The 12,157-nt window shown below is 35.5% G+C and overlaps 1 protein-coding gene across 4 annotated transcripts in view; it reads left to right on the top strand.

The window, feature by feature from the left end:
- LOC108038868 (mitogen-activated protein kinase ERK-A) overlaps positions 1-5,513 on the top strand; it is a 163,106-nt gene extending 157,593 nt beyond the window's left edge. For all 4 annotated transcript variants that reach the window (XM_044459378.1, XM_044459376.1, XM_044459379.1 and 1 more), the window contains one exon: positions 5,140-5,513. In XM_044459378.1, the coding sequence (XP_044315313.1) occupies positions 5,140-5,265 (126 nt within the window). In that variant the 3' untranslated portion in view covers positions 5,266-5,513. The remainder of the gene's footprint in view (positions 1-5,139) is intronic.
- Positions 5,514-12,157: the final 6,644 nt, after the last annotated feature.

Consider the following 12,157-nt stretch of genomic DNA (forward strand, 5'->3'; position numbering starts at 1 on the left):
ACCATTAAGTCATCTACGTAAATTAATACGATAACGAGCATGTCGTTTTTATTTATGACGTACACACAAGGATCAGAACTTAGCGGCTGTAGCCCCAAGCTCTGTAGCTTTTCGTCAAGCTTTCGATACCATTGCCTTCCAGACTGTTTGAGCCCATACAGCATACTTTTTTAGGTCGTCGTTACATAGGATCGCTTCAAACTCTTTTGGTATTTCTACGTAAACATCTTCGGTTGTTTCGCCGTTGAGGTATGCGCTGATCAAGTCCAACTGTTAGATTTGCATTTCGAGCTCAACTGATAGGGCCATGAGCATTCGAATGGAGCTCATACGTGCCACGGGCGCGAAAGTTTCGCCATAGCTTACACCGGGTGACTGCGCAAATCCCTTGGCGACAAGTCTTGCCTTTCGCCTTTCGATTTGACCATTTGCGTGTCGTTTTGTTCGCAGAACCCACTTCGTTTTGATGATTTCCGCGTTTTTAGGTCGATCTACCAGAGTCCACGTCTCGTTCTTGTCCAAAGCATGGTATTCTTGAAGCATGCCTGCCTTCAATTCCTCACTATCCGGACAAAAGAGCGCCTCTGTTGCATCCTTTGGATCGCTTTGCTTACTGAGAAATGCGCTGTTTCCTTCTAGGACATCTTCTGGAGCACTCTTATCTATAGTTTATTTGCCGTTTTCAGGGTCGACCTCGTCCTCTCTTTGGGGTTGTGACTAGTGCTTATAGCTGTGTGCGAGCTGCGGGAGTTTCCGGTCTGGGCACTGCCATTTCTCTGACTTCTGGTTCGTCTTAAAATTTGGGCGAAGATTCTGGTTCTGCTGTAGGTGGAACTTGTAAGAGATTAATTTCAATTTTTTGCTTTTCAACACATTCTTGGCTTACAAAATCCTCATACTGGTTTTCTTCTTTAAATTGGTCAACGAACCTTTCATCTCGGCTTTTGTAGGTCTTCCTTTCAGCTGGACACGAAAGTCGATATGCTTTTGTTTGCGGCTCGTACCCTATAAATATACATTTCTTGCTTTTTGGGTGGAAAATTGTTACTTTTTCTTTTTCCTGGTTGCTTGTTTAACATATATGCTACGGTTCCAAATACTTTTAGATGTGTGATTATTGGTTTCTTTCTAGTCCACAAGTTGTACGGAGCCATTTAGGCTCCGGGATGGGACTCTGTTTCTGACGTGGTTGGAAGTTAGAATAGATTCTGCCCATCTCAACTAAGGTTCGGTTTTTCGTTCGGCAACTCCATTTTCGTCGTAAAGTTTTTCGTAGTTTATCTTAATGCCCTTTTTCTTTGAGAAAATTGAAAACTCGTTATTTTTATTGTATTTTTTTTTTTTTTTTTATTTTTTTTTATTTCTTTTTTTTTTTTTTATTTTATTTTTCTGCCAGTTTAATTTTCGACGAGGTGCATGTACTCTTTAAACTTTTCCTTGACTTCTCTTTTCTGTTTTAGAAAATATATTTCGCACCACCTGGTTTTATCGTCGATGAATGTTACGAAATATCTGGAACTTCCGTGCGACTTGACCCGCATTGGTCCACAAACGTCGGAATGTACTAACTCTAGTAGATCACTAGATTTTGAGTCCGACTTCGTGAATGGATTTTTTGATCGCTTCCCCTGAATGCAAATTTCCAAGTTTTTCATGTTCTCGTTAAGATTCGATTTTATGCGAATCACTTTTTCGTTTCGAATCATACTTTTTAAGTCAACTTCGTTTATGTGTCCCAATACTTCATGCTATTTCTGTAGATCACTGTCCTTGCTTACGGTACTCACTGCTAGCCGTCACGATCGAAGTTTCTAGGAGTACTTTTCCACTGCCAACAACTGGAGCGGATTCATCGTTTGCTAATTTTAAGTTTAGCGATTCACTCTTCATGTTTTCGAATTTCTCCTTTTGAAAGCACATGTGTGATGTTGCACCAGAATCGAGACACCACTGTCCTTTGTCTGCAAACACTTGCATGGCGACCGCACTGTTGCTTTTCGGTTCGCCGTTGCACTCGCTCTCTTTCTGATTACCTCCTAATCTTTGGCCTTGTGCCCTATTATTAGTTGAAACACTTGAATTAAAACCGTGTATTTGCATTTGTAGCGAAATTATAATTTTTCCGCGTAAACATGGCGTCGTGTACCGGTTCAATGTTGTTCCTTTTACCCGCTTCGTATTGTTCCATCATTTTGGTTTCTTGCACTACTGGCTCAGGTAATATTTCCTGTGTTTCAATGGCGACTCTAAACTGTTCGTACTCCTCAGGGAAGCAGCAGGATAGTCACGAGATCATCCATTACTTGCATGTCCATTTCACGAATTTTGTCAAGATTGTCAAAAAACTTTTGCAAGTGACGATTTCAGCAAATGTGCCTTACGCGCTGGAGCTTTTGATTGGTATATGCTTTCTAGTTTTTCCCATAACTGTTTCGATGTTTCGCAGTTCTTTACCTGCCTCAACTCAGATGTGGAAATGGATAGAATTAAATCCGATTTCGCTTTAGCCTAATTTATGTACCACTCCAAGGCTTTTTTTGGGAATCTGTTGGCCTACTAAACTGATCACTTACGTATTTCCACACATCGTTTTTAATTAAAAGAGCTTGAATTTGTATTTTCCATGTATCATAATTTTCCCCTCCGAGGGGATCTATTTTAATGTTCGCGAAATTCATTTTTTTATTTGTGGCGTCTTTTTCCTCATTGCCTCTTTCTATTCTTTGTCGTTGCGAATTATTGTGAAATAAATTTGCAAGTTCCGTTTTTCTCAATCAATTTGGTGTTTCACAAATTATCCACATTATTTTTACTACTTTTACCGTACGCGCAGTTTAAGCGTTCTGGGATCATAACCTGTTGTTAATCAGACGAGTGATCGAGTAGTAGAATTATTCTGTAATACGCGCTACACAAGCGCTGGTTGCAAAGAGACTGCAAACAGCTGGCGTTCACTTCATGCCTTTTTTTCACCTCGGTACTCAGATCGACGAAAAAAATACCAGAAAATGTCATAGCGCTGCCAGTCTGCTGAAATGAACTTTGGGTGAACCCTTTGGGTGAACATTTTATAAAATGGAGGGAAAAAATCCAAAAACCCGCAAAAGTAGATTGCAGGAGTTTACATGTGAGGACAAAATAACATTAATACCATTTGGGGTGCCTAAGAACTTTAAATTAGCAAATAATTATCAGTAAATTAAAAAAAAACAATTGTTAAATTTAAATTGTATTGTTTTTTACTTTCTTTGTACAGCGGCAGACTTGTCTTGCCAACTACCTTGATAATATTTTTTAAAGGCTCTTTTCCGCATATTAATTTTAACTGCTTGTCAACAAACCCAGCTGATTGACAGTACGACCGGAGCACGCATAATTCTGATGAACTCTCGAAATTTTGGTAACACTGGAAAGATTAAAGTTTTTACGCTAGCGTACTCATTTGTCGATCTGAGTACTAGGCTTTAAAGATAACTTACGATATTTCAATAGATAGTATAAAAATTAATAATAAAAATGAACTTTCAATACAATTTTTTTGGAATTATTGGTCGCCAACCAGGCTAAGATTATTTTGTCCTGGCTTATATGGTAAGGGGTTGGCAAATGTCGTTAGTCCGTAACATGTGTTTAACACAAGAGTAGAGTTACTCTAATTGGGCTATAATGAATGTTTATCAATTTGATAGTTCCCCGCTAACAGCTCTGTGGAATAGAGATTAGCTGTGACCCATTTAAGTTATCCAGGCTATCTCACCTAGTGCGCGAGGTAAAAAAGTCGATTAAAACAAGAAAGAAACCAAAGTTCGACTAGCCGAAGTTTATATACCCTTACAGTTATTACAAATTGACTACATTTCGATTTCTATGCCTCTATTACTAAAAACAATGAAGCTTTGCGCTGCACTGTTTCTATGGCAGCCCTTTGATATTGTTGTCCGATTTTAATTTAGTTTAAACCGTAATTCCATAATATTAAAATAACCAAATCCCAAAGAACAAAAAAAAAAATTAAAAACATCAAAGTTAAAATTAAAAAAAAAATTTTCGTTTCTTCCTATGGGAGCTATATGATATAGTCGCCCGATTTGGCTCGTTCCGACTTATATACTACCTGAAATAGAAAGACAACTTTTGGGAACGTTTCAAGCAGATAGCTTTAAAACTGAGGGACTAGTTTGCGTAGAAACGGACGGACGGACAGACGGACGGACAGACGGACATGGCCACATCGAATCCTGGTGATGCTGATTAAGACATGGCCATAAATCGATCTCCTTTAAAAACCAATTAATAATGGACTATTTGGGAGGGAATCCTTTGAAATTTACAAATAGTATTAAACATGTTAAAAATACAACATATAACCGTCCCATTTATTCAAAACATTACCTTCTTGCACAAATACATGAAATAAAGGTGGAACACTGATTAACATAATTATCAAATATCTGGTACCATCCAGTCATACTAAGAGCAAGGGACAGGACAGGCGAGTTAGTGTGACCATTGGATGCCTCCAGCTTCACAGGAAAGACTTGATCGGCTGGGTTGAGGACAGGATACAGAGTCAACCTTGAAAGTCATAATCACTCTGGCTTTGGGCCCACTGGGGACGTCGTTCTAATAAAGCCCTCTTTAAGCAATTTTTCCGATCTTTTTTATAGGTCAGGTCAGCTAAGCGCGGATAGTCACAAGCGATAGCTGTTTCATAAATGTGTGGCACTGGGTTGGTTAGGCCTCCACTTCTTTAAATTTTTTCTTGATTGCTTGAAGGATTTTTTTCTCAAACTCCAAAAAGTTGTCTTTCTATTGCAGGTAGTATATAAGTCGGATCGAGCCGGATCGGGCGACTACATCATATAGCTCCCATAGATACAATCTGAAAAAAATTCTATAGCTGCCATAGAAACGATGGCAAAATGCAGCGCGAAATCGACATAGCTTCATTGTTTTTTCGTAATATAGGCATAGAAATCGAAATGTAGTCGATTTGTAATAACTGCAAATGTGTATTAACTTCGGCTTACCGAAGTTTGCTTCCTTTCTTGTTAAACATAAAATTTTTCAGTGCTGGAATATTGAACTACATAATTTATTTTATTGTAATGTAACGTTATTGTTTTGTTTTTTACATAGCCTGTCGCCGAAGTGCCGTTCCGGATAAATATGGAAAATGATGACATTTCTCGAGATGCTTTGAAGTCATTGATTTTTGATGAAACTTTAAAATTTACAGAACGACAACCAGAAAGAGCTCTTTAAAGAAATTGAGTATTTAGTAAGAGCTTTAACTGAATTGTATGCATACTAAAGGGTCGTTTTCTCATAAACATATTGTTCTCATAACAAAATAAAATGATATGTTGGCTTAGGTAAACCGCAGAATATATAATTATTGGCCAGAATTATAAAAAATTAATTCAAACCCTATCATTATTTTTTGTCGTGTTCTGGAAGTTTTGTGTAAATTTTGCCCTGCTAATTCTAATAAACAACATAATTATTGCTTAGCTTACCGCGTAGTTTGGAAATGGGCTCTTTGTTCTAAAAAAAAAAAAGCAAAAAAATTTGTGATTGAACTATTACATTTTTTATTAAAAAAAAATTTGTATTAATTTAAATAGAAAAAATTATTAAGGTCACAAGATGAAAAAAACAAATATAAAAATAAGATATGAACTCAATATTTTGCAAAAACTATACAGGCCAAATTTAAAATTACTATCTATTATTTAAATCTAATTAATCTATCTATTTATAAAATAATGAGCTAATTAAACTCTATTTATAATATATATTTGCGTCAGAGTACGATTAAACATTAGAGGGGTTTCCTAAACTGTTTAATCAATTTAATCTTTTTTTGTTAAAATAAACATTTTCTATGCTGATTTCGTTTGGAAATTCTTAAATAAAATGTAGCACGCTACATGGCTAGCCTTACCCTGTGTAAATAACAGCAGAACATTAACGAAATCAAGCGCGAATAATTTTAAAGCAACGATAAACTTGTTTTTAGGAATCACCCTATGAAATAAGAAATACTTTTAATTAAAAAAGTATTTTTTATCTACATTTGTTATCTTATTAGCCAGAAACTAATATTTAAAATAAAATTATTATGTATGTGGGCAGTCATAGTTGTAATTTATATTTAATTTGAAAAAAAAGGAAAATAAATAAATATAATTTCCAGTCGTATTATATATTTATTATTAATTTTATTATAAATAATTCGGATGCGTATTACACAAAATTTCAGGAATTTTTCCGATCTCTCGTTGGTGTAAGTTATTTTCAAAAAATTTGTATTAATTTAAGAATATTAAATATATAAAAAATAAAGAACGTTATATTCCCGTATAAAATGCTATATAATCTTTGTGCCCTTTCTGAAAAAATTATAACAGTTTCCTAAAGTCAAAGAATACATATTAACCACAAACTTTTAATCTTATATTTTCCATTTTAAGAATACTACAATAACAAGTAAAACCGTTTAATACTGCGGAATCTTCATCGAAAGGAGAGCGCAAATTACTTCGAAAGTTTTCAAAATCCTTACCCAACTCAAAATATAGGCAGTATGGGGGCGTATGGTTAGTATGATGCGTTATTTGGGAGACTCGTACGAAATCACTTCCATATTCGGCCATACTTGATTAAACATTCGCCTCGAATGTTTCGTCGCTGTCTTCTTGTGTAGGCCAAGGCTTTAGAAATTCTGCACAAGTTGAAGAAATCTTTGGTCCATCTGCCAACTTTTTGGACATATATTTCTGAATTTTTTTGTCGATGTTTTCAATAAAATACTGGTTGCAAATCAGCTCCTTTGTTTTCTTAACAGCAAAATGACCACGGTTATGTGCTCTGGCAATGATCTGTTTCTGCATGTCCTTAGAAACTACAATCAATTCCAAGTCCTTTGCAAGTTTGTACACGATAGCAGCCTTCAGGAAATACTCTTCATAAGGTAAGTTTGAATCTTTTATAATTTTAAAGATCTACTTTAGGTTCATATTTTTTCTGGGCTTGCTTAAAGCAAAGGGCTATAGAGTCGTCGATGATTGTCATGATTGTCGTACTCTTACAGCAACAGTACCCAACGTGCAACTCTAGTACACAGGTCTTGCTTGTCTAGCGTCTTCGTGAATGCGTTACAATCAGTGATTATCTTAAATGGAATTCTAAGGAGATAAACTCGGAACTTTGTTCTGGCTTCGACAATCGCCAGCACCTCTAAATCGTAACTTGAATATTTTCGATGATGCAATATCTTTTATCCGGTAAAAATATTCATGTACATTTTCGTTCGCGCTTCGTTTGCAATTTCCAAGTTGTATATGTATTTGCTTGTTGCTTACTTTTGACCTGAACTCACCTAACAAAGACTCTTTTAACGCACTGCACGAGTTTAATCCTTTTTCTCTTAACAAAAAAAACTTAACACCCCTTTAAAGTTTTTTTCCCCCCCCAAGAGAATAAAAAATTTTAAAAAAAAAAAAAAAAAAAAAGAAAAAAAAACCCCCCAACCCAAAAAAAAAAAAAAAATTTAAAAAAAAAAAAAACCCAAAAAAATAAAAAAAAAACCCTCTTTCCTTCTTCCCTTCTTTCCTCCCTCCCTTCCTTCCTCTCTCTCTTTCTTTCTCCTTTTCTTCCCCCTTTTCCTTTATTTCTATAACCCCCTTTTTCACCCCTCCCCCACCCCCCCCCTTCCTTTTAAAAAATTTGAAAAATAAAACCAACACACCCCCACCTTCCCTTTAAACAAAATAAAAAAAAATAAAAGAACTAAAAGCCAAAAAAATTTTAAAATTAAAAAAAAAAAAATTTTTTAAAAAATTAAAAATTTTTTATAAAAAAAAAAAAAAACAAAAAAAACCAAAAAAAATTATAACAAAAAAAAAAAAAAAACAAAAAAAAAAAAAAAAAAAAAATTAAATAAAAATTATAAATTAATAAAAAAAAAATAATTTTAAAAAAAAAAAAAAAAAAAAAAAAAAATAAAATAAAATTTTAAAAAAAAAAAAAAAAAAAAAAAAAAAAAAATGTTTGTAAAGTTAGGAAGTTGGGATTTTTTATGAGTATTAAGAATGCATTATATGAATAATTTTGGAGAATATAATTTACAGAGTATTCTGCAAGGGTATATCAACTTCGGCTCCGCCCGAAGTTAGCTTTCCTTTCTTGTTTGGAAAAAATTAGTTTCTGAAATGCGTTCCAACCCCTCAATAAAGCTTACTCTTCAAAATCGGTGATCGACCCCTCAATTGGAATTTCATCACTTCCAGCTAATTTTTTAATAGACTCCTCTATATGGCGAAAACTAAGAGCAAATCGTGGCATCACGTCGGATTCTTTATTTCGTTGCGAAATAGTCTCTTGCGATCTTTCTTTCTTTGGATTTGAATGCCCGGTTGTTGCAAATACGCTCTCAATTTCATCATCACTCTGAATGCCTTCTTCGTCTTCCTTCTCTTGATCAGATTCCACACTCTCTGAATCTTCCACTTTGCTAGCGGCGAGAGGTTGGCCAAACTGTAAATTGCGAAAAATCGTAGTCGTAGTTTATACCCAAAACTGTACATATGAGGTCTCTCTCACTCAGTTTTGTATCTATGAATACACATTTTGCCTTATAAACTACGTCATTTTCATTGTACCGAAAACCTTGAAATTCGTGTAGATGTTTGCGATTACCTTCTTTTTCAAACACAAACTTATGCAATGCGCCAATACTTAAAAATTATGATTTCTCATTATAATTGGACAGACTTGTACAATTGTACAGACATTGAAAGTGCCACTGAACTATTCCATATAGCGTTAAATACATTTTTTAATGAATGCGTTCCTGATAGGTTTCCTTTAAACCTAAACAGGCCTCCTTGGTGTACCAATGCGCTTCAAAGAAAAAACCTTAAATCAAATACTAACAAGAGAGAACGCTATAGTGGGGTGCCCCGACTATCAGATACCCGTTACTCAGGTAAAGGGAGTGCGAGGGAGATGGAGATAGAAACTTTGATCACGCATAACTTTTTAACTAATGGTCCGATTTGAAAAATTTCTTCTACATTTCGATAGGTATTGATAAACACAATAAAACTGCATTTTTACTTTTCCGAAATATTTAAATTTTTAAAATCGTATATAAGCGATTGTGGGCGTTAAAGGGGGCGTGGCACCTTTTTGAAACAAACTTGCGCTGCGTAGGAACTTCTAGAATCTGCATGCAAAATGCCAATCTTCTAGCTTTTATAGTTTCCGAGATCTCAGCGTTCATACGGACGGACAGACGGACAGACAGACAGACGGACATGGCTATATCGACTCGGCTAGTGACCCTGATCAAGAATATATATACTTTATAGGGTCGGAAACGCTTCCTTCCAGCTGTTACATACTTTTGCACGAATACAATATACCCTTTTACTCTACGAGTAACGGGTATAAAAAGTATATATATATATGTAGTGGCTCGATCGGATTTTAATGTTCTCAACAGTCATTGCTATTCTATGTATCTAAATCGATGTAAATTTGAATTTTCAAATGATAATGCCAAGCGTAAGTCATCGGCATTGCCTTCATCGGTACGTCTAAACTCAACGGAGGCATCGACGGATTCCGACATTGCTGATTTATTTGCTTAGTTTTTCCAAACCACTTATAGTTCGACAGCTTGGTCAAAATCTAACTACCCTAATCCCTTAAATATGGCAAATTGTATTTTTACCCCTTTAATTACTGAAAACTCTATCTTAATAGATTTAGAAACAACAACGCCGACTTATTCTCCCGGTCCAGATGGACTTCCTGGATGTGTGCTCAAGTTTTGTGCGTCAACCATGTGTAAACCGATTCTTAAACTTTTTAATTTGTCTATTTCATCATCAGTTTTTCCTACTATCTGGAAGGACTCTTTTATTATTCCACTTCATAAAAAGGGTGCGAAGGCTGATGCCAAGAATTATAGAAGTATTTCCAAATTGTCGGCAATTCCTAAAGCATTTGAACGTATTATCACTTCTCATTTGCAACATTAATGTTCCTCGCTTATATCACCGTGTCAGCATGGTTTTGTTAAGCGAAGATCGACCACCACAAACCTTCTTGAATTGTCATCTATTGTAATAAATGGATTTCAGAAAAAAATGCAGACTTACGTTTTATATACAGATTTTAGTAAGGCCTTTGACTCCGTCAACCACTGTCTTCTTTTATTTAAATTAGATCTGCTTGTGTTTCCTGGTAATCTATAAACTTGGATTTCAAGTTACTTGAATGGTAGGACTCAGAGGGTTATATTCAAGAATTCTACTTCAAATTTGATCTACGTGACATCTGGAGTCCCCCAGGGAAGTCATCTGGGCCTTTTGCTGTTTACTTTGTTTATCAACGATCTTCCCTCTATCATACCACATTCTCGTGTTCTAATGTATGCTGATGATGTTAAGCTTTGTTTATCATATAATGATATAGCGTCGGGATTTAACTTACAGTCAGATATTGATTGTTTTCATGAATGGTGTGAGTACAACCTTTTAAAGTTGAACTACCTTAAATGCAACGTTATGACTTTTTATAGGGGTACTCCTACGTTTATTAGTTACTTTCTTGAAAATACGCCACTCGACCGTATATATTCAGTTAACGATTTAGGTGTTCTTCTGGACCTTAAACTTAAATTTGACTGCCACATAATGTCCACTGTTAACAAAACAATGAGTGTTCTTGGCTTTATAAAGCGTTGGTCAAAATAATTTGATGACCCTTATACGACCAAATTATTATTTACCTCCCTTGTCCGTCCTATTTTGGAATATTGTTCGTCGGTTTGGAGTCCACAATATCAAGTGCACATTGACCGTATTGAGTCGGTACAAAAAAAAATTTCTTCTATTTTGCCCTTCGTAGTTTGAACTGGGATCAAAACGTAAGGCTACCTTCCTACCAGAGTAGATTACTGTTGCTTAATTTACCTACACTTGTAAATCGTAGAACAATTCTTGGTACTATTTTTATGCAAAATCTTATAAGAGGTGATATTGATTCTGCAGAACTTGTAAACCGCCTAACTTTTAATGTTCCTGTTAGACTAACACGAAATTATATCCCTCTAAATTTGCCACGATGTTCATCAAATTTTTGTCTGCACGAGCCCTTTCGCGTTCTATCTAATAATTATAACAACCTTTATCATCTAATTTGCATTTCAACTTCTATCCCGTTATTAAAAACTAATATTTTAACTCATTTGCTTTACTCTTAATTGTGCCTCGCGAACTCGCATTTTTTGCCCAAATTGATAATAGGGCCAGCGCGTAACAAGCACGTGCTTGGTGTCGTTGGGCAACTTGTTTGTACTGCTCGTAGTGCATCAACGTCCATCAGATAAAAAAAATCGTTAAGGCTCAAGAAGAGCACTTTAACTGTTTTTCAGATTATCCCCGACAAACTCCCAAATGTGGGGTTTTATTTATTTAAAAATAATGAATATTTAATGAAAATATATTTTATGCTAATTTAAAAACAAAGTATTTTTATACCCTTGCAGAGGGTATTATAATTTTGGTCAAAAGTGTGCAACGCAGTGAAGGAGACATCTCCGACCCTATAAAGTATATATATTCTTGATCAGGATCACCTCCTGAGTTGATATAGCCATGTCCGTCTGTCCGTCTGTCCGTCTGTCTGTCCGTCTGTCTGTTTCTACGCGAACTAGTCTCTCAGTTTTAAAGATATCGAATTCAAACTTTGCACACCCTTCTTTCCTTTGCACGCAGTATATAAGTCGGAACGGCCGGGATCGGCCGGCTATATCCTATAGCTGCCATATAACTGATTGATCGGAAATGCCATAACTTTGGTGTTTGTCAAGTTAGGAAGTTGGGATTTTCTATGGGTTTTATATTTGGCCAATCAATCCGACATACCAAATTTCATAAGGATCGGCCGACTATATCCTATAGCTGCCATATAACTGATTGATCGGAAATGCCATAACTTTGGTGTTTGTAAAGTTAGGAAGTTGGGATTTTCTATGGGTGTTATATTTGGCCAGCCAATCCGACCTACCAAATTTCATAAGGATCGGCCGACTATATCCTATAGCTGCCATATAACTGAACGATTTGGTGTTTTTAAAGTT

Source organism: Drosophila rhopaloa, unplaced genomic scaffold (assembly GCF_018152115.1).
Source record: "Drosophila rhopaloa isolate 14029-0021.01 unplaced genomic scaffold, ASM1815211v1 contig_199, whole genome shotgun sequence".
NCBI lineage: Eukaryota > Metazoa > Arthropoda > Insecta > Diptera > Drosophilidae > Drosophila > Drosophila rhopaloa.